Source organism: Diceros bicornis, chromosome 27 (assembly GCF_020826845.1).
Source record: "Diceros bicornis minor isolate mBicDic1 chromosome 27, mDicBic1.mat.cur, whole genome shotgun sequence".
Classification (NCBI taxonomy): domain Eukaryota; kingdom Metazoa; phylum Chordata; class Mammalia; order Perissodactyla; family Rhinocerotidae; genus Diceros; species Diceros bicornis.
The window spans coordinates 34,193,675-34,217,114 of NC_080766.1; the positions used below are offsets into that span (position 1 = coordinate 34,193,675).

The 23,440-nt window shown below is 40.4% G+C and overlaps 1 protein-coding gene across 3 annotated transcripts in view; it reads left to right on the forward strand.

Annotated features, from left to right (window-relative positions):
- Positions 1 to 23,440, forward strand: part of ITSN1 (intersectin 1) — a 207,857-nt gene that overhangs the window by 57,929 nt on the left and 126,488 nt on the right. For all 3 annotated transcript variants that reach the window (XM_058523049.1, XM_058523047.1, XM_058523048.1), the window contains exons 2-5: positions 3,244 to 3,303; positions 5,648 to 5,740; positions 6,739 to 6,802; positions 18,062 to 18,222. In XM_058523049.1, coding sequence (XP_058379032.1) covers positions 3,276 to 3,303; positions 5,648 to 5,740; positions 6,739 to 6,802; positions 18,062 to 18,222 — 346 coding nt within the window. In that variant the 5' untranslated portion in view covers positions 3,244 to 3,275. The remainder of the gene's footprint in view (positions 1 to 3,243; positions 3,304 to 5,647; positions 5,741 to 6,738; positions 6,803 to 18,061; positions 18,223 to 23,440) is intronic.

Genomic DNA, 23,440 nt, shown 5'->3' on the forward strand with positions numbered 1-23,440 from the left:
AACATGGTAAAGAGTATTTACCAAAGCACAACAACAAACAAATCTATTGTTATGAAATACTAAAACCAACACAATGAGAATCAGAGACAATATAAAAATTCCTGCTATCCCAACTATTATATAGCTTAGTTTTATTGATTTGGGCTACTAATGTAAGGCTAAATTCTTTATTTCCAGAAGATATAGATCTACTCACTCATAAGTAGAAGATAAAAACAACAACACACAATCACATAGAGACAGAGATTGGATTGGTAGCTACCAGAGGGGAAGGCGGGAGGGAGGAGGGCAAAAGGGATGATTAGACACATTGTGTGGTGATGGATTGTAATTAGTCTTTGAGTGGTGGACATGTGTAGTCTACATAGAAATTGAAATATAATGATGTACACCTGAAATTTATATAATGTTATAAACCAATGTTACTGCAATAAAAAAAATCACTAAAAATAAAAAAAAAGAAGATATCTAGAAAACCAAAGAGACACATCTGAAAGACTTAGCGCCAATAAGAAAATGTGGTAAAGTGACTGGGTATAAAGAAGATAAATCAATAACTTTTCTTTATTTTGCAATACTTCTATTCTAAAGAATAGAAGTAAAACAGAACAGAATGTATTCGCATCTTACATATATTAAATATTTGTGTTACTATGCTTTTAAAATTAAGAGCTTGCCATTTTTGTAAAACTCAATAAAAAGATGTATGACTTGGCAATTTCAAGAACTTTAGGAATCTTGAGATAAAACACTAAAGTTTTTTGGGGGGGCCAGCCCGGTGGCGCAGCGTTTGGGTGTGCACATTCTGCTGCAGCGGCCCGGGGTTCGCCGGTTCAGATCCCGGCGCGCACCGACATACTGCTTGTCAAGCTATGCTGTGGCGGCGTCCCATATAAAGTGGAGGAAGATGGGCATGGATGTTAGCCCAGGGCCGATCTTCCTCACGAAAAAAAAATAAATAAAGTTTTTTGGGAAAATTATCAAGCTTGCCTACTTAATATGTTGAGTGAGACATAGTGGAAGAAGAGACTAGCAGCCGCGGTTTCTAAAGGGAATTGGCAGTGAGAAGCAGCCCACTTCAAAACTGGATTCATAGACCTCCTGTTAAAGATGGTGGCTTGACCACATGTGTTTTCTCTTCTCCTTCCCTAAAGTCTGCCATAATCACAAAGAAGCATAAAAGATGTTAACTCAAGGGAAAAAGATAACAGGGGAGGAGACAGTGACAACAGTGGAGGAGATAGTGACAAAAGATATTAACAGTTCTTTGATAACAAAGAGTGAATGGAGGAGTGGTAACTGAGTTCAGAGGAGGATACAACCTAGTGCCTACAGAGGGTGATAACGACGAGGAACAAGCCAGCTCGCCCCAGGAATGTCTTGATAGACTTCAGAGTGCTTGGAGGCTCTGGGTATTCCCAAAGGCAGAGGTCAGTTTTGCAGCTGGAAATGGCAGTTCTTTAAAAATCTGTGTCCAGATCTTTTGACCACCTTCTCCTGCATCCCCAGCAGACAGGTGACTGCTTCAGTCCCCTTCCTCCTGGGGAGATGGGAGAGCACTAGAACCAGAGATGCTCCAGACTAGAGGGGTGAGGCATGGGGCTGAAAATAAAGGGCTTATGGACAAGTCTGCACACTGAAGTGGAGGCCCCACACCTCCTCCTCCCTTCCCCACTCCTCCCAGAGGTCAGCGGCTGGATGTGTGTTCTTGCTCCACCCTCCCTGCGCTTCGTTCTCACTGGCAAAACTGAACAGCTTCAATGAAAAGACCTCTACGTCCTGACATTTGAGGTCTCCCAATGAAAAGGTGACTGGCTATATCTGATCATCATATGGAGAAGGCCATCAACCAGCAAACCTGCCACTCATGCCCAGCTTCTGAGCGTGCTTTTAGTGCCTCACTCTGAAATATGAAGGAACACCCAGGGATCCCCAGATATATGAGGAAGCCCTCAAAAGTGAAAGAGAAAGATGCCAAACGATAAGCCAACAAACAAAAAAGGAATCAAATGATGCAAGAAACAGAAGAAAACCAAAGAGCAAAATAAACCCACCAAAATCAGAAGAGTAAAAGACATTGTTGTGTCCATTAAAAAAAAAAATGCAAGGACAGATTGGAGTATGAGGGCAAGGGATTATTTCCGCCCCCCGCAAAGCCCCAGTAGATAGTTGTATGTCGTAGCTGTACATCCTTCTAGTTGCTGTATGTGGGACGCGCCCTCCACATGGCCAGACAAGCGGTGCGTTGGTGCGCGCCCGGGATCCGAACCCGGGCTGCCAGTAGCGGAGCGTGCACACTTAACCGCTAAGCCACGGGGCCGGCCCTAGGGGGGACTATTTTTTTTAAATATAAATTTATCTTAATGTTTTCTCTGACTATTTAGTATTCATTTTTACCTATGTGCATTTACCATTGTTGTTAAATTAAGAATAAGAAAAAATAGTCATTAAGTTTGCATTATTTTAGTTGGGGAAGAGGACTGGCTTGGTTTCACGTTGGCTGTTCATGAACAAATAATGCCTGATGGGGATTTTGGAGCCTTAGGTTTGTGTTTGGTATTCTGGGCAGATGTTAGTGTAACATGCGTTGTTTATAGCCTTTCTCAAAATCTTCAAGCCGTGATTGCCAACAGTATTTTTCACGGGTGGAACATAGGCTGTGGAGTTTCCTGCCCCTGCTCAAATCCAGCTGAGTCACCAAATGTGTGGTATTGCTGTAATCACTTCACCTTTCTGCTTCTCATTTTCCTCATCTGTAATATAGGAATGGTAATAAGAGTCCTTATCTCATAGGGCTGTGATGATGATGAAAAGAGATAAGACCTATAGATCACCTAGTACAGTGGGCAGCATGGACCGAGTGCTCATTAAAAGGAGCAGTTGTTATAACCAGCAAGCATGGACTAGTATATGTAGACAGTGAAGAAGATGATTTATTTAAAAAGTAACAAATACAACATTAGTGATATAATAGGCTGTCCTGAGCTAATGGTATTACTCCCCAGACTGAAAGCTTCTTGTTGCAGTCTTTCATCAGCATTCCTCAGCTTCTATTATTGTACCTGGCAACAAGACACTGTGCAGAGAATGAATGAATGAACACCTTAGTTGTGACTTTCATTTGTAGTGCTGTACCTTAGCTCTGGTATCAGTCTTCTGATCATTAAAGACAGCACGTTAGTGTGTTTGTAAGTATATAGAAGTGAAGTTTTCATAAACTGAAATGTTGCATTTTGATTACAGGCGTCAATTAGCAAGGTAGAAGTAACAGAACCATGGCTCAGTTTCCAACACGTTTTGGTGGTAAGTTTGCAAAGATTTTCCTTTTTTAATGTACTTTGAAACCATATTTTTAAAAAACTCAATATTATGGCAAATTTCAAATATACACATAAGTGGGGGGAATAATATAATCAACCCATCATATATGTATCCATCATTTAGTTTACATGATTATCAACTCATGGCCAATATTGTTTCATCTGGGTATTTTTGAGCAACTCTCAGGCGTCATATTATTTCATTTACAAATATTTTAGTATGTGTTTCTAAAAGATAACACTTTTGAGGACCAACTACAGTACCATATTACACTTATAAAATTTACAGTAATTCCTTCATGTCCTCAACTATCAAGTCAGTGTTAAAATTTCCCTGGTAATGTTTAGACATTTTTTTGTTATAGTTTGTTCAAATCAGGGTCCAAACAAGAGACACACATTGCAATGAGTTCATGCGTCTCTTAAGTCTCTTCGTTAGTGAACTCTCCTTCCATCTGTTTTTTTCTTTGTAATTTATTTGTTGAAGTGACTGGGTCATTTATTCTATACTGAATATACTTTTTCTGAAGACTGAATTTGAAGCATGACATTTTTGTTTTACTTGAGTTTATCTGCTTGAAACACATCTATCTGCATAAAATGTGTTTTTTGGGTAATTTTTCCTAACATCATTAGGAAAGTGTTAAATACGGTTTTTGCTTACTGGCCAAGTATTTTCTTAAAAAAGAGTGTGGCCTATTAGTGGATTACTCTTGGCAGCTGTCTGATCCAGTCCTTATGAAGAGAGGAAGGAGGCATGAAGCACTGTCCCTCTGCTCACATTTGTACAAGTCCCCGTGGGATTATGGTACACTGCGCAAGCTTCTCAAGACCTTAGCGTTATTGTGTTATTTTGTGTTTTGTTTTTGTCCCCCTTCTTAATTATTGGGCAAGTTATTTTTTATTTTTGGTTTTGCTTTTGTTTATAGTTCCAGGGATGAATTCTAACAGGGCAATAAAAATCCCTTCTAGAAGTTGCAGGACTGTAAGGCCCGTGAGGGAAGGGATCGTATCTGTCTCAGTCACCATTTTATCCCTAAGGTCTCACACAGTGCCTGGCACATACGAGGCATTCAGTACGTATGGCTCCAGTGACTGAATGAATTGCCACTCTACCTGTCGCTGTCATCCCAGACCCTGTAGTGAGGGGAGGTGTGATGTTTAGACATTTTTCTTTTGTGCTAGGCACATTCACGTGTTGTACAAAACATACGTATTGCCTGCTCCCAGCTTCTTGGAAAGTGTCTGAGCTTTTGAAAGCCTTCAACCTATGCAATCTATAATTATTTTGGCGAATTTCTTTGAGAAGACCGAGGACTAAAGTGAGGAAGTTCTCAGAAATGAGGGGACACGTGGTCAGTCTAAGACTTGAAACTGAAGGAGAGCCTAAATCCCGTTCTCTTTGGTTTGCCATCATTTTTTTTCCAGGATACCCTTTTTAAAAAACAGCTTTAGAGAGGTGTAATTTACATACCATAAAATTCACTGCATTTCAGTGATTTTTAGTAAATTTGCAGAGTTGTGCAACCATCACAACAATCCAATATTTGAATATTTTTATCACCCCAAAAAGATTTTCATGCAATTACGTAGGATACTAGTTGGGAAGCCAACTTTTTCTGTAACTTTCAGAAACCTGTGGCATTTAAGACATCTGACAATGTGGTTTTAAATTAGTCTGTTGCTTAAATTTATGTAAATAAATGATAGTTATTAATTTACTGTGTCTTTGTATAGTCCTGCTAACTATGGGATAATAAGACAAGTTTTTATTTATTTATTCATTTATTTATTTTTTGTGAGAAAGATCAGCCCTGAGCTAACATCCATGCCAATCCTCCTCTTTTTTTGCTGAGGAAGACCGGCCCTGAGCTAACATCTATGGCCAATCCTCCCCCTTTTTTTTCCCTTTTTCTCCCCAAAGCCCCAGTAGATAGTTGTATGTCATAGCCGCACATCCTTCCAGTTGCTGTATGTGGGACGCCGCCTCAGCATGGCCCGACAAGCGGTGCGTCAGTGCACGCCAGGGATCTGAACCCGGACCACCAGTAGCAGAGCGTGCGCACTTAACCGCTAAGCCATGGGGCCGGCCCCCAAGACAGGTTTTTAAAAAACAATTGGTGCCCATGTCTTTCTTTTTTTGGCCTATTTTACTCTTAATTTTCTAACTTCATATGCATAACTTCCAAGGACAAACAGATGTTAATTTATCAAATCATTTATAACATATTGACAGAATCTTATAAGTACTGTGGAAATAGTGTGTGTGAGTGCTTTGTTTTTATATTCTCATTGAATAATTTCTTTGTCTTTTCTTTGGATTGTAGGCAGCCTGGATATCTGGGCCATAACTGTAGAGGAAAGAGCGAAGCACGATCAACAGTTCCATAGTTTAAAGCCAATATCCGGATTTATTACTGGTAATTGGAGTCAGTATTTTTACATTTTTACTTATCATAGTGCATATATCTGTGGAAAACCTATTATGCAAAGCTAAGGTGGGCTCACTTGACTGAGGGGACATTTTACCTGATTTGCCTTAGCCTCGAGCCTGTATTTTGACAATTGCTTCTCCTGTGATGCATCCAAGCCTTGTTTGCAGTCCCTAATGGATGTCAGAACCATGACACTTGTTTCAGGCATATCACTCATTGGAACTGGTTAAGATCAGTGGACCACATTCTTTAATGTAGTGTTGGACTGTGGTCCTCAAGCAAAAACACCTGCTTAATTCTGATCTGGAACTGGCTTGGGAAACTTAAATAAATTAACAGATTCTGAACATTGAAAAGGAAACAGAAGGAGTTCTCTTATTGCTATGTCCCCAAATATCCTTTTGTTTTACTTTGCCTTTTCTATGATCTTTCCTGTTTGATGACTCTTCAGGGATTAGCTTTAGAAAAAATGGGATCTAGATTTCCTGGGGACATGTTTTTGTGTGCGTTTGTCTCATACTTCTCTTTAATTTATTAATTCTCGATCACTGATGTGATTCTTTTAATCATTGTTACTTATTCTCCATAAATATATTAGAAGTGCCGAAAATTTGAAGCATAGGTATTGGGAATGGCAAAGAACTTTTTTATAAAGTAGAAGTGTGGGTCATCAGTTTCTCGAGGATTCCTGTAGATTCACTTTGTCGTTAATGTGTAGCTGTTACCCTCTTAATTAACAGCAGATTAATGAAAGTGGACAGTCAACCCCTGCCCTTTTGAGATGATTTTTTAAAGTGTTAGGTTCTAAAGTCAATGCTGAGGGATTCATTTTACTGTTGCTTATAGACTGACCATTTGGCTTTTATCATGAATTCAATGTAGTATTTACAGGATTACCAGCCTCTTTCTTATTTTTATAATTTTACTATAATAGGATTTCTTTCAGTTGTTTTCTTCTGAAACTTTCTCCATTTAATTTACAGGTGATCAAGCTAGAAACTTTTTTTTTCAATCTGGGTTACCTCAGCCTGTTTTAGCACAGATATGGTAAGTTGGAACTTCATATAAGCAGAAGGTAAAGTAAAATATTCCAGTAATATAATTTCTAAAGATATAGAAGGAGGGGGCCAGCCCTGTGGCGTAGTGGTTAAGTTTGGCACATTGTGCTTTGGTGGCCCAGGTTCAGGGGTTCGGATCCCCGGTGTGGACCTACACCACTCATCAGCCATGCTGTGGTGGTGACCCACATATAAAGTAGAGGAAGACTGGCACAGATGTTGGCTCAGGGCTAATCTTTCTCAGCAAAGAAAAAGATATAGAGGGAGAACAAGTATCTCTAGTCTGAAATACTCTACTGCTTCTTAGCGGAGAAATACCTCTGAAAAATATCTTTCTAATGTGGAACTTAAAAAAAAAAAACGGTGATGACGTTTGCAAGCTAACGCTGTCATAAAGTTGAATTTGCAGTTGTGAAATCTACATTTTGCTCTTTTCTCACCAGGTTGTTTTAGCTTCATCCACATCACCCATACTCATCTGAACGTCCCACGTTTCTTGCTTTATAATGTAATGGTTCTGTATCTTTCATTGAATAAAAAGTAGAGAAAATATTTGAGAGTTAGTTGTGAAATAACCAGTGAAAAGTGAAATAACCAGTATTTATTACAATGTTGTATAAGGTGCATGCATAATAAATATTGTTGAATTCCTTGATTAACTATCACAAATATGCATTCGGTCTTTTGAAACCACGGGAAAGAAAGAGAATGAGTAAAAAATGGTGGCAAATATAGTTTTGAGTTCTAGGTTTATGATTTTGTGGAGCTATGCTGAGTTCTATTGCCAAGAAGCCACATTTTCCTGCCATGTATGGTTCTTACAGTTAATGCTTTATTTCCCCGGGCTCACTAGTGTTGTGGAGGCAGCTTGCTATAGTGGAAAGAGCACATGCTTTGTAGTCTTACCCCTGAGTTTGAATCCCAGCTCTCCTACTTTCTGTCTTTATGATTTGGAACATGAATTTATCCTCTCTAACCTCAGTTTTCTAGTCTGGAAAATGGGAAGATTTATGTTTTCCTTACAGGGTTGTTGAGAGGATTAGCAGAGAAAATGTCAGTAAAAGACTTAGTGTGGGATAATAGGCCTTCAAAACAAAGCCCAAAAAGGAGCTGCTATCATCATCAGGGACCAGGTATTCTCCATAACTCAGTTATCAAGCTAATTGCTTGTCCCCTTAAATGATCAGTCTTTTTTATTTATAATTTTATGGAAATGAATAAAGATTGACATAGTTCCTTGTTGCCTTCAAGCAGAGTCTACAGAACATAGTCTAAGCTTGATTATAAGCGTCATCAGTGTGAAAATCATTTACTATGTTCTGAAATAGCAAAACCTCTTTGGGAAATATATATGTGTATTTGTGGATGGATATATTTGAACTGAAACTGAATGATACCAGATTCCTGTGCTTTTTTTGATGTCTGCGTTATTTTCTTTTTCCTGGTTGTCAGCATGTTGGCTGTAACTGTTTCAGCTAGTGAGCCTCCTCCTGTGACGTGCTTCTAGGTCTCACTTCTGAACTACTTTGAGCTAGAAAAATCAGATAACCAAGGTTTTTGGAATTACTTTTAAAATAAAGTAAAAGGCTGAGAAAGAGAGAGAGAGCGAGAGCACAAGAACTCATGCACATGTGAGCACAGGGGCTCTGACCTGTCAGTTAAGTGCCTCAGTTTAAATGCAAGAGGCTTGTGACATCTGTGTTAATTGTAACAAGCTTCTTTTGCCTTATGTTCTGGCATATGATTGTATTTACACCATCAGTCAAGATCATTCACTAGAACCTTCCTTTCCCAGGCTTAACTTCCTCCACTGAATTCTGCTTTTATGCTTTATTCCCAATTTATGAAGGTTCATTCAAAAAGCAGTCTTATGATGTATACTCTGCTGTAAGAAAATCTCACTTCACCTTTATTCATTCAACAGGGGAAAAATATTTATCAGATATCTGCTATGGGTCAGTGACTGTTGTAGGTGCTGAGGATACAGCAGTGAACAAAATAGACAAGATTCGTGCTTTCATAGAAATTGCAGCCTAGTGGAAGGAGGTGGTCAATAACAGTATAAAAATTGTCACATTAGTAAGTGTAATGGAGAAAAATAAAGTATTATCTAGTAAATACACTTTTTTTCAATTAAGACGGTTTTCCAAACTGTTTTTAGATAAGTATAAAGTCATTTTTCCAACTTATTATTTTTATAGTGAAAATTTTTATTAACAATAAAGATGATGAATTGGCAGTCTTAGATTAAATAAAAAATGTTCTTTGTCTTTAATTTTTTCTGACATTTTGTTAAATTTGTGATGGCATATTTTACTTGACAAGAATTGTTATTAGGGGAAAATAAAACACGCCTCTAAGTATCTTTTCCCAAAAGAAGTATCTTTGGAAAGTAATCGTAAATTTCATGAACCACAGACGTGCCGCGAAGATGATGGAATAGTGGTGTAGTGTGAAGTAAGAGTAAGGTGTGTCTTTCAGCACTAGCTCTGACACTTGTTCACTTTGTAACCCTGGGCAATACTTCACCTTTTTAAATTTAAATTTTTATTTATTTATTTATTTTGGTAAAGAGGACCAGCCCTGAGCTAACATCCATGCCGATCCTCCTCTTTTTGCTGAGGAAGACTGGCCCTGGGCTAACATCCCTGCCCATCTTCCTCTACTTTATATGGGACGCCGCCACAGCGTGGCTTGACAAGCGGTGCGTCGGTGCGTGCCCGGGATCCGAACCGGTGAACCCTGGGCCGCCGCAGCAGAGCACGCCACGCACTTAACTGCTTGCGCCACCGGGCCGGCCCCTAAATTTAAGTTTTTAAATTTATAAATAATAACAGCTGACCTAATGAGATAGTTTTCCCTCCCTATCTCTTATGCTCATTTTGTGTTCTCCTGTGGATTTTCTGGTGGGGTCACGAGGAAGGCTTGTGTCCCTTTTGATAGAGAGAGGAACGGGTTGGAGTCTGAAGTTTTAGGCCATCTCTCTGTCAGTCATCTGGGGAAGAAGAAGATTTTGGATTGAGAATATAGATTGGAACTATTTCTAGTCTCTCTCTCTCTCTCTGGGCCTTACTTTCTTTGCTCTGGACCTCAGTTCAAATATATGAGTGATGTGGACTGCTGGGGAGTATATGTTAGAAACTTTATAATTTTTGTTTGATGTGGAAACTATATTCGTGTTAACTAATTGATGAACTTTTGAACTGTAACCTACTAATGCTTTGGGTCTACCTATCTATCCAGTCCGATTTCCAAGTAAGAATACAGGAAAACCTGAATTCTCAAAATATAGAGTCAAGTTAGTATGTGTAATGCCAAAATAGTCGCCAAAGATGATTCATCTTCCTAGAAATTGTCTTACTAATAAGGAACTGGAAGGAAACTGGCAAATATCGTAGATCCTTTTGGCAACGTAAACGCTTTATGTTTCAACCTTGGCCTGGTGTGAGGAGGAGGGAGAAGAAAGCAGAGGTTCGTGGACAAGGCCTTGAAGGTAAAGGAAAGAAAAAGAGGTTGAAACAGGGCTTTGAAATCAGAGACGGTAGGGGCCACAGAAATGGACATTAGAGGCTTTTAAGTAGAGAAATGAGAGGAAAGAAGGGAGCACCAGCTGGAAATGGGCCCCGAGGGAGGAGGAGGAAGCCGGAGACATAAAGGCAAATATTAGAGCAGCTTGGTGATCTGGTTCAAGGATGAGTCATGGGGGCGAGGCAAACAGCTATGTAACATGCACTGCCTTAGCATACTTTTGAGTATATGTCACAAGGGCCTTCAGCCCCCAACAAGACCAATTTGCCAAACTCATTTACCAAAAAAAAGTCATCCTGGACTCTTGTTCCCCTCTCCTCCATCCCTCCTTCATGAGTCTCCCCCATCCTAGCTCATGGCATTGAGCATCTGTCCAGCTGCTGGGAGCTGGGCTTGATTCCTCTCTTTTCCTTAGCCTACATGTTCATTCCATCAGCATATACTTTTGATAGTATTTACAGACTTTACCCCTAGTCTGGCCTCTTCTGTCTGCCTCCACTGCCATTGTCCTACTCTGTCATCTCACCTGGGCCCACTGTTGGAGCGTGCTGACTGGAGTCTCGCTTTCACACTTCCCCTTTCCATTCCAGTCTCTAGACGGCAGCCAAACAATTTTCGTGAAAGGTAAATCCATTTCAAACTCTCCATTGAGAAGGAAATCCGAATTCATTACCAAGGCCACGAGGCCCAACGTGATCTGGCTCTTGCTCTTTCCCTCTTCTCTTATTTTGCACCACTCTCTTCCTCAACGTTTGCACTCCGGTTTCACCCACCTGCTTTCTCTTCTTTAAACGCCGGGCTTCTTGCCTCAGGCCATTGCACTTGGCCTTTCCTCTTTCCTATCAGGAGTTCTTCTAGATCCTCGCATTGCTGACTCCTTACCCTTCAGGTTTCAGTTCATATGTCACCTCCCCAGAGGAGTGCCTCGTGACCACTAGTCTAACGTGCTTCCCCCTGCCCACCTGCTCCTCTTGCCCGTTACCTTGTTTCATTTCTTAATAGCACTAATCACGTGGAATAATCTGATTAGTTTTCTTGTTGAGTGTCTACTTGCACTAAAAGATCAGCTCTGTGAGGGCCGACCCTGTCTGTCTTTGTCACAGTTGTAACCTCAATATTTGTTGGATGAATAAACAAACAAACGAATGAATGACTAGGCTGGATTAATCTGCACAGTGAGGGATGAGCAGCCCGTGACGAGCCTGTGTGGATGATGTGGGCTCCTAAAGGAATCCACAGGCTTCAGCTCTGGTGCAGTCAATGAGATGGGGCAAGAGGAGGCTGGTCTTTTCCCTTAATCCTATAATACAAGCAAAATAGTTTCAGAATTGCTATACTCATATCCGCTACAGACACCAAACCCATTCAGTGGAGTTCAAGATTACTTCATAGTTCTTTTTGTTTACAGACTGAGGGTATATGAAGTACTGTGTTTAGAAGTTACTTGGATTAGTTTTTTTTGCCTCCTTCTCAGTAGATAAGTTATTTATTTAAAATACTATTAGGTCTATTTGTTTTTGTTTTTATTCAGTTTAGGGATCTCTTCTCATCTTTATAAAGGACTTAGTGTTATTTTTGGAATACATAACAAAGTTCCAAAAGCCAAAACTGTACAAATAATTGAACTCAGAGAAATGTCACTCCCTCTCCTATCTCTTCATCCCTGTTCCTACGTATTTTATTAGTTTATTATCCTTCCTTTGTTTATTTCTGTGGAAGAAAAGCAGATCCGTAATATATTATGTGTACATATTTATATTAAATTATTTCCTCTTCCTTCTTACTTTAATGGTAACCTCCTATAATTGTTCTTTTGTGTCTTGTTTTTTGCTTTTCTCACTTAACAACACATTCTGGAAATCACTCATGTCATTCCGAGGAGATCTTTCTCTCTCTCTCTCTCTTTTTTTTTTACAGTTTCATAGTATTCATTGTGCAAGATATACCATAGTTTATTCAATCAGTCTTCTATGTTATGTGCATTCAGTTATTCCCAATATTTTGCAATTACAAATAACGCAGCAATGAATGAGGTAAAGCATTTATATATATATATATATATATATTACCCCCACCCCCATTGTTGGGGGTGTATCTTCAGGGTAAATCCTGGGAGTGGGATTGCTGGATCAGAGTCAATGCATGTATAGTTCTGTAGATGTTGCCAGATTTCCCTCCGTTTGGGGTCGGGGCACTCTTTCCTACCAACAGGGGATGCGAGTGATGTATGGTTTATTTGTACAAATCAAAAAGCTTACCCTAAATATTCAGCATACCTGTGGTTCCTCTCTCATCTCAGCCCTGCCTGCTGCTGTGTACAGATTTTAATATCAGGCGAAACATTGAGTTTAAGATCAGTTTGTTTTCAAGAGTCATATACAACGATTGTTTGACTTATTTTTTTTTTAGTATATGTGGGTTTTTTTACTTTGGAAGTTTTGTGAATTTCATTTCAGAATTCTCAGACTTCTGGTTAGTGTTTTGGGGGGATTATTAGAAGTGAGTAAACTGAGAAGTAACTATAAGTGAGAGATGAAATGGATGGCAGAGCTGAAGTTGTTTTTGCAGAGATGCCTTGAGAAATAGAATTCCAACTCTATTCCAGTGTGTTGGGGTGGGGGAAGCTGAGCTTTGTAGGAGTAACTACTATATTTCCATAAGGCCTCTGAGTTTTCACTACTAAGGAGTCCTAACAGCTATCTTTTGTTGGGAAAAAATTTTTAAAGAAAGATCACACAAAATTCTCAAAAAAATGTTGGGATTGTGGTGGGGGCTTAAAGGCAAGCAAGCGTCTAGAACCTGAAGATTCCATGTTTCCCCTCCTCTCCCATTGAGGCACTTCGGTGGAAAGGTTTCTAGAAACACTCAATTCTTCTAATTAAGCCATTACTAGAAAGTCTCTTCTCCTCTAGCCCACTCATCATCCCACATTGGATATTTCTGTTTCTCACTAAAACACATGTGTTGGGGGGCATTGGTGTGAGGAATAGGGAGTGGGGATCTATCTGCCTGATTTTTTTTTCGAGTATGCATGTTGATGTTGATCGATTGGAAGTTTTTTTTTCCCTGAAAACCGTTTGAAATAGCTCTATATCTTTTTAGAAATACTTAGCAAAAGAAGGAAAGTTCACTGCTTCATTTTATTTATTTAACTTCCTTTATAAAACCTGAAAGATAATACAAAAATAAAGCAATAAGGGACTAGTCTCAATTATGAATATAGATGCAAAAAATCAAAACGAAATCTTAGCAAATAGAATTCCCCAGTGTATGAAAACTGACCAACTTGAGTTTATGCTGAGGGTACAAAATTGGTTCAGAATTAAGAAATTCTCTCAGCATTGTTCTATCAGCAGATAAATGGAAAAAGAAAACTTGTGATCAGATCAGCAGATGCTGATTAGGCATTTGATAAAAAAATATAATAACCATTTCTAATAAGTAGAAAAAGGAACTGCTTAAATATGTCAGGCTGCTTTCTAAAAATCACTACCAAATATTCTTCTAAAAAATGAAACACTACAATCATTTCATTTAAACTCAGAACTAAGCAGGGATGCTCACACATTCAATAATATCTTAGAGGCAATAAGACCAATAAAAAAGAGGAATGGTACAAATATTGAAAAAGAAAGTGAACTCCCCCCCTTTTTTTTTTTTTGTGAGGAAGATCAGCCCTGAGCTAACATCCACACCAATTCTCCTCTTTTTGCTGAGGAAGACTGGCCCTGGGCTAACATCTGTGCCCATCTTCCTCTACTTTATATGGGACGCCGCCACAGCATGGCCTGACAAGTGGTGCGTCAGTGCGCGCCTGGCATCTGAACCCCGGGCTGCCAGCAGTGGAGCGCGCGCACCTAACCGCTATGCCACAGGGCCCACCCCTGAGCCCTTTTTTTTTTTGCCAGTTATGTGATTGTATACTTCAAACCCAAGAGATCTTAGTTTGAAAAAATAGTAAGATTCATAGAAGTTTGGTGTAATAGCTGAATACAGCATAAGTGATTATTAAAAGCAAAATTTTTCTCTATGCTTGGAATAAACACCTAATATGAAAATGAGGGAAATGTTCCACTTAAAATAGTGACAAAAATGATAAAATTCCTAAGAATACATTTAATAAGAAAAATATTTATATGAAGAAGGTGATATTATTAAAGGAGATTATTAGTAGAACCGAGCAAATGGAAAGACATTGTTTTCTTTGGTGGACAAACTATCATAAATTTGTCAATTCTCCAAAAATTAATTAATATATCTATTGTAGTTTCAGCTTGGATCCCAATAGAATTGTTTGCAGAATAGATAAGTGATTTTAAAGTTCATAGGGAAGGCCAGCCCCATGGCGTGGCAGTTAAGTGCATGCACTTGGCTGCTGGTGGCCCGGGTTCAGATCCTGGGCGCGCACGGACGCACCAATTGTCAGGCCATGCTGTGGCGGCGTCCCACATAAAGTGGAGGAAGATGGGCACAGATGTTAGCTCAAGGCCAGTCTTCCTCAGCAAAAAGAGGAGGATTGGCATGGATGTTAGCTCAGGACTGCTCTTCCTCCCCAAAAAAATAAACCTAAAAAAATAAAGTTCATGAGGAAAAAGAAACGTCTATGAATAGCCAAAGTTTAAAAAAAAAAAAGCCTTTCCGTATATCGGAACATACCATAGAGCCAGTGTGATCAGATCATTGTCGTATTGGCCTGGGAATCAGAATAGATAATCCAGAAAGAGGTCTCATATCATATGAACATTTAGTAAGTAGCAAAAATATTTTGGGGGGGGCTGCCCGGTGTTGCAGCGGTTAAATGTGCGCATTCTGCTTTGGTGGCCCGGGGTTCGCAGCTTCGCATCTCGGGTGCGCACCGACCCACCGCTTGTTAGCCATGCTGTGGCTGCGTCCCATATAGAGTAGAGGAAGATGGGCACGGATGTTAGCCCAGGGCCAATATTCCTCAGCAAAAAGAAGAGGATTGGCATCGGATGTTAGCTCAGGGCTAGTCTTCACAAAAAATATATATATATTTTTTAGTTCAGTGAGAAGAGGATGGATTAGTTAATAAATATTGCTGGGAAAGCTAGATATCCATCTGGAAGAAATGTAGTTGAACCCTGGGGTAACATACCACACATATGCACCCAATTGCAGTTGGTTTAAAGATTGAAATGTAATGAAATAATACAATCTTAGAAAATAAAGGACTGAAAACTTACAAGCTATTATGATAAAAGAAATATTTTATATATAAAAATGTAGAATTTCTATACGGTAAATACATTTAACATAAAATGAACAGTCAGATAATGACTTTTTAAAAATCAACAATTGACAGATACACAATTAGTATCTAATATACAATAAGTTCTTATAAACTGACAAGAGAAAGACATGCAATCCATCAGAAGACTTGGCAAAGGATGTGAATGAGCAATTCATGGAAGTAGGGACCCAAATGACCAAGAAACACATGGAAAGTGATGCTCAAGCTCTCTAGCAGTGCGTGAGATTCAGATTCCACTGGGTGCTTTGCTGAAGGAGGGGACCATTGATTTCAGGAGGACCGGGGTGCTCCTGTCTGAGGCAAAAAGGAGGTTCTTGAGCCATGGGGTTCTGTATCCTGCTTTCTGAACTTATTTTCCTGAAGAATTGTATTGACTTGTACAGTTTTTACCTTTTTTAGAGATTTTTAATCTTTTTTTTTTTTTGGTGAGGAAGATTGTCCCTGAGCTAACATCTGTGCCAATCTTCCTCTCTTTTGTATGTGGGACGCCACCACAGCATGGCTTGATGAGCAGTGTGTAGGTCCACGCCTGGGATCAGAGCTTGCAAACTTAACCACCACACCACCAGGCCAGCCCTGAGATTTTTTTTTTTTTTTATAATTTTATTTATTTATTTTTTCCCCCAAAGCCCCAGTAGATAGTTGTATGTCATAGCTGCACATCCTTCCAGGTGCTGTATGTGGGACGCGGCCTCAGCGTGGCTGGAGAAGCGGTGTATCGGTGCGCGCCCGGGATCCAAACCCAGGCCGCCAGCAGCAGAGCGTGCGCACTTAACCGCCAAGCCACGGGGCCGGCCCAGCCCTGAGATTTTTAATCTTTGTTGTGTGTCACACTTTTTATTGTGTTTCATATTTTCTTTCTTTAACTCCAGCAATATAGGATGATTTTCTACCTAACTTAATCTTTTTTGGACACTATCTGGATGTGGCTCATTTAAAAGATTGCTAGTCATGGCATTTTAATTGGAATAGCTGGTCTTGTCTTATAATTTTTTTAAAGATAGATTTAAAAGATAAATCCTCATGCTTTTTATATCTAAAGTAAAAGAAATGAAATCTGAATGAACATTTTTTTTATTATTTTTTTTATTTTTTGTGAGGAAGATCAGCCCTGAGCTTACATCCATGCTAATCCTCCTCTTTTTTTCTTTTGCTGAGGAAACCCGGCTCTGAGCTAACATCTCTTGCCAATCCTCCTCCTTTTTTCTCCCCAAAGCCCCAGTAGATAGTTGTATGTCATGACTGCACATCCTTCTAGTTGTTATATGTGGGACGTGGCCTCAGCATGGCCGGAGAAGCGGTGCGTTGGTGCGCGCCCGGGATCTGAACCTGGGCCGCCAGCAGCGGAGCGCGAGCACTTAACCGCTAAGCCACCGGGCCAGCCCTGAGTGAACATTTTTCATGCAAAAGAAGTTAAGTCATGAATATGCACTATTTAGCTTTGCATAATATAGTTTCTAGTGGCAAGTACAAACTCCTTCCTTTTGCTTACTCTTCTTTGAGAACACACATAATAGCTCATTGAAAGTTGCACTTGACCGTTTATGTTTGAGTACTATTTTCAAATAGTAAACACGTTTGTAAGCTCATTTAATTAATTTTCACAGCTTTAAAAGTATTGTATTATAGCATAGCATAGCATGTCATGCCCCCATGGTGAGGTTTGTAGAACCCCACAGAGGAGTTGATGCAATCTAATCAAGTGTCTCTAGAAATAAACTGTGTTTCTAAATGCTCTTTGTAAACAGCCTTATTGTCACATAATTCACAGAATGAAATTCACAGTTTTAAAGAGTATAATTCATTGGTTTTTAGTCTGTTCACAGGGTTGTGCAACCATCACCACTATCCAATTTTAGAACATTTTCATCACTCCAAAAAGAAACCCCATTTGATGTTCAAAATACATGTCCTGGGCCGGCCCAGTGGCGCAAGTGGTTAAGTGTGCGTGCTCCCCTGTGGCGGCCCAGGGTTCGCCGGTTCGGATTCCGGGTGTGCACCGACGCACCGCTTGGCAAGCCATGCTGTGGCGGCGTCCCATATAAAGTGGAGGAAAATGGGCACGGATGTTAGCCCAGGGCCAATCTTCCTCAGCAAAAAAAGAGGAGGATTGGCAGATGTTAGCACAGGGCTGATCTCCTCAGGAAAAAAAAAAAAAAAAAAAAAAATACATGTCCTGACACTCAGACTGAAAACTACCTTGTGTATCATATAAGAGTAACACAAGAAAAAGTATTTTACATTTATTTAAAACCTTGCCACTATTTCCAGGTTACTCCCTATAGCTTGGTAAACAAGTTTTGTTATGTTTTGCTTTGTTTTGTTCTGTTTTGTTCTCTCCAGGATTAAGGGAGCTGATTATTTTGTTTTCGTGTGAGTGGGAGGGGTGGTTTAGGAAAGGTTCTTTTAAGGTCATAGTCATTCTCAGCCCATGCTGTTGGTTTGCAGGGCGCTAGCTGATATGAATAATGATGGAAGAATGGATCAAGTGGAGTTTTCCATTGCTATGAAACTTATCAAACTGAAGCTACAAGGATATCAACTCCCCTCTGCACTTCCCCCGGTTATGAAACAGCAACCAGTTGCTATTTCTAGTGCACCAGCATTTGGTAAGTCTGGAAAGGAATTGGTTCCTATATTGCGTTGTATATTTTAAAAATAAATATTTCCCCTTTTTTCCCCCTCTCAGTTTTTAGCATTGTGAAATTCTAGGAGATAATTCGATCTGAAACATGGTGGCCCTGTGCAGGAAGATAGTGCTAGAGGAGAAGGAGCATGTTCATATTCTAACCCTAGGATGAGAGTAATTGAAATGAGAGCAGAGGTACAGATTGTCAGGGTAAAAGGAACAGACTTGCAGTCTGCTATTATGTCTTTTGTTTTTTTTTTTTTGAGGAATATTGGCACTGCACTAACATCTGTTGCCAGTCTTCCTTTTTTTTCTTTTTTCTCCCCAAAGCCCCAGTACATAGTTGTGTATCATAGTTGTGGGGTTGTAGCTCTTCTGTGTGGGATGCTGCCTCAGCATAGCTTGATGAGCGGTGAGTAGATCCACGCCCAGGATCTGAACTGGCGAACCCTGGGCCGCTGAAGTGGAATGCAGGAACTTAACCACTACACCACTGGGCCGGCCCTCTTTTGTCTTTTTCTTGCTCTTACTGGATTCTTGACCCTTCACATGGTCACGTACTTCCTTTTGGTTTTCTGTTTCCATTACATTTTTGTTTTTTCCTTGTGTTTAAACCACTCCTTTGGATTATGGTATCTGGAAATATATTGTTTAATTCACAGTATTGAGGCAATTGGCCACATTAAATTCATTCTTAGAAGAAAACGAAGCAGGAAAAAATAAACATTCTTATCTCAATTAAAAACATAATTACATAAAAAGTTATCTTTTAGCCAGATATTTTTCTTAAAAATTAAACGGTAATTAGTTGACTAAGATCACCAATAGTTCTGATTTCTTCTCTGTTGTCACCCTGAACTTTAATTATTTAGGTTGATTTAAAGATGACAGTAATCAGATCCAACATCTGATTCATGGGAAAGTTCTTAGATGGTTGAAACAAAACAGAGAAATTGTGGTAGACTTTCTTTTCTTCCCTCAGACCTGATATATCTGATGATAGGTGATAAAGTGAAGTAGATTTGGAAGGGGGCAATCAATAGTAATTCAGGTTGTCTCTGATACACTGATGATAAGTTGAGATAAATAAATGCTATGGTTTTACTTAATAGATTTACTCTTAAAAACAAACTATGCATTGCCTTCCTTTTGGTAAGGTTTAGCCACAAGACTAGTTTTTATACGGGGGAAAGGTGCAGGTTTGGGGTTAGGCAAGTAGGGTAGTGATCCAAGAGAAGAAGGAAAAACTCAAGAGTCGCGTGTGAGCAAAGACCAGAAGAGCAGGAGTGAACAGTACAGTAGGCTCCGAGCAACCAGGACCCTGTTGGTCTCGTCCATTGTGTGTTCACAGCACCTAAGCCCTTAGGTAACCAGCTTATTTAAGTGGAGGTTGCTCTGAATCTCTGAAGGTCCCTGTAGCCAGCATTTGGTCAGTACCCATGTGCCAGCTACAGGGTGTTTGGTTTTCTTTTGGCCTCCCCTCCAGTGCTGCAAGAGGAAACCTGAGTGGAGAAAGGGTCAGATAAGCAGAGGCATCCCATTTCCTCATTTCCCCTCAAACCCAAGTGTCAGTAATTCTTCCTCTTGACATTTAATACGTCTTCTCTTATTCCGTTCTGCTATAGGAATTTCAGCTCTAGAGATATTGCTGAATTATTTTCAGGAGGTGGTGGCCTCCCTGTGCAGAGGGTTTTACTGTCACCTAAGTAACCTGACACTGCCACTCAGGGGACCTAGAATTTCTGATTTGAGTTCCTGCCAGTCAGTCCGTAGCTCTTCCCCTGGCTTCTCCACTGCCTTTCCTCCCCTCCTTCTCATCACATCAATGTTCTCAGTAAACTGTTTTCAAGAGATAAATCACGAGGGAATATCAGAAATTAGAGAAGTTAAAGTACATGATCCCCAGTTTGCCCAAGTTTACTCAAAGATCTGGCCTTTGCTGGTATTTCTAGTTCCACCTCTCAGGTCAACCCAGGGTAGTGTTTTTCTTACACATCTTCTGGCTACTGAGAACAAAATAATTGATTACTATTGTCATTATCTCCTAGTTAATGTTAAGAATTATCTGACCGTGCATTTCCTAGCCCTTACACAGTGTGTGCCTTCACATAAAGTATTTTATTTGGTCACAACAATAACCCTAAAAATATGCAGAAATTACCCTGTTATCAGAAAACCAAGATTCTAAGAAGTTGAATAATTTGCTTATGACCAGATTTCAAAAAAGGGAGGTAGAGCCTATCCAAGCTCAGTTTTCTTAAAGGCTCTCGGCTTCCTTAACCTTCTCTCTCCCTACCTTCATTATCCACCAAACCATCTGGGTTACGTGGGGCGTCTCTCTTCCAGGGTTCGTTGTCTGCATGTGTTAATGCAGATGTTGACACACTGTGGAATTAAGGCCAGCTGGGGGTTGAGGAGTCGTTTTGTTCAGCTCCCCTATGTTAAGAAGAGGAAAATGGGTGCAGTGATGTTGTGACTTGCCTAAGGATACCTAGCTGCATCCCAGGGAATTCTATAAGTATGCCTGGTACCTTCTTCCTTCAGCGTTGTTTGCACATGGTATAATTCTTCTTTTGCTCTGGACCCAACTATTTCAGGGGGAGTTTATTTTTCTTTTGTTCGATTTTTTTTTTTGGCCAGAGTCTGTGGTTTTATTGGATTAAACTAATATTTTTAAGCCTCTATTGTGTGTCCTAGTTGCTGGGAACATGGTGGGACATCATGGCTCCTGCTTCTATGGAGCTTGTTGTTAAGTTGGGAGAAGCAAGTGAATAGATAAATAATTCCATAAAACAGGGTGATATGATAGAGAGGGACCGATGGGACAGGGTGGTCAGAGAAGAACCTTCTGAGGAGCTGACTTAGAGATGAGAGCCAGGTGAAGACGTAGGGGAGAAGCCTTCCAGGCCCAAGGAACAACAATTGAAAAGGTCCTAAGGCAAAAATGAGCTTGGTGTGTGTGAAGAACAAAAATGAAAGCATTGTAGCTGAAGTATTGGTAGGCCTTAACGTCAGGGAAGTGAGACAGGAGCCAGATGGTTTAGGGCCTGATAAAACCACGAAGGAATTAGAACGTCTTTTTCCAAGTGCAGTTGAAAGCCACAGAGAAGTAGGGGAGTGACATGGTTGACAGACACTTAGAAAAAATAATCTGTTATCTGAATACTGGATTGCAGGGGGATAAGAGTAGGATGAGGGAAATCAGTAAGGAGGCCTTTGCCATGGGCAAGAGATGATGGTGATTTAGATCTGGCTGGTGATAATTGATGTGGAGGATAGGACTAGATTTGTTATAGCATGTATTTTGGAGGAAAAGTTAATCAGATTTTGACCATGTTAACCTTGAGGGGCCACATAGATTTCCAAGTTGAGATGTTAGGAAGAATCTGTGTCTGCAGCTCGGAGGAAGGATCCATCAGCTCTGGGAGAGTTTGAGTATGGATGGCATTGAAAGCCTGGGGACTGGGTACGATATCTTAGGAGAAGGTTGTGAAAAAGATTTCAATCTTAGATGGAACTGGAGGATATAAAATGGAGAATCTTGCACATCACATGTGTCCTCAGGAAAACAAAACTTAAGGACTGAGAGACTGATTTCCCCTGAATGCCTGAAAACTGAAACATCCCTCAACCAGTGAACATCCACCAGAAACTTCTCACCATCCTCAAGCCAGTGACCTTGCCACTTGGACTCTAACTGAATTCCCCTCTCTTTGCACTCCTTGCCCATAAGTATGGCCCCCCCCAAAGCCTCAGTGGACTCGCCTGTAGCTTGCTACAGTTTGTGTGTCCTGAATTGCAATTCTTCTGCTATTTCCCAAGAAACTCGATTTCTGGCGCTTCAAGCTTGCCTCAATTTTCCTCTTTATTTAGGTTGACAAAATGTAGCTAGTGTAGACAGAAGACCTATAGGACCAAGCCTTGGCAGTCTGTGACATGTAAAGGGCAGTAAAAGGGAAGAAGCCAGAAACAGAGTGAGGTGGCAGGAGGTTGGTGTCCTACTAGCCAAGAAAAGTGTTTCAAGAAGGGAGGTGTGTTCTGTTGTTTGAATTGCTTCTGAGAGATTAAGGATAGGACAGAACAGTGACTGGATTTGACAAGGTGAGTTTGTGTGTGATCTTGATAAGCAGCTTCGTTGGAGTGGGAAGAACAAAAGCCTGATTGGAGACTTGGAAGAGGGGAGAGTTTAGCTGTAAAGGGGAGACAGTGCTGGAGGAGCATGTCAGCTGAACATTGGCGTGTTTAAGATGGGAAGTGCTCCCACATTTTTAGAGTAGAGAGGGAAAACTCAGTGGTTGAGGAGAGATGAGAAAATTTCAAGAATTAAGACTCAGCATAGAGGCTGGCCCCATGGCACAGTGGTTAAGTTTGGCCCACTCTGCTTCAGCTGCCCGAGTTTGCAGTTCAGATCCCGGGCGTGGACCTACACCACTTATTAGTCATGCTGTGGTGGCAACCCGCATACAAAATAGAGGAAGATGGGCACAGATCTTCGCTCAGGGCTAATCTTCCTCAAGCAAAAAAAGAGGAAGACTGGCAACAGATGTTAGCTCAGGGCGAATCTTCCTCAGCAAAAACAAAAACAAAAATGCTCAGCATAGTCAAGAGGGGTGGCATCCAAAACACAGCCTCCAGTAGCTGTATTTATTTAGAAATATTCAGAAAATACTCATTCATTCGGCAAAGGTAGGCAATTGGTAAAAAGATGACAGTCTTTGCAGTAGCTATTTAAAAGCTGAGTAGGTCACTTGAAATGGAAAAGTTATGATGTTAGAGAATAATTACAGTGATTGTGCCTGGGATAGGAAGGCCTGAAAGATCTGGAGCAGTCTAGTCCATATGAACTCTCAGAACTGACCCAGCAAGGCTTCCTTCTGGGACAGGATCCACACTGAGGAGAAGTGACTGGGCGTGGAATCAAAATTGAGCAGGTCAGTGACACGGAGACAAAAGAAAGAGAAAGTCCAGAGCAAAGTGGGGGCGGAGAACGGAGACGAAATCCCAGGAAGCGGGGCTCACATAAAAATGTGCAACAGCCGGTATCAGGCAAGGTCAAATCCCACACACAGTTATTATTAGAAAAGAGAGAATGAAGAGCTGAATAACACCCCCATGGACAATGACAGCGTTCCAGTAACCTGCTAGATTCAAAATAAGTGAAAGGATACTAAGAAAATGATACAAGTCAGGAGAGACCA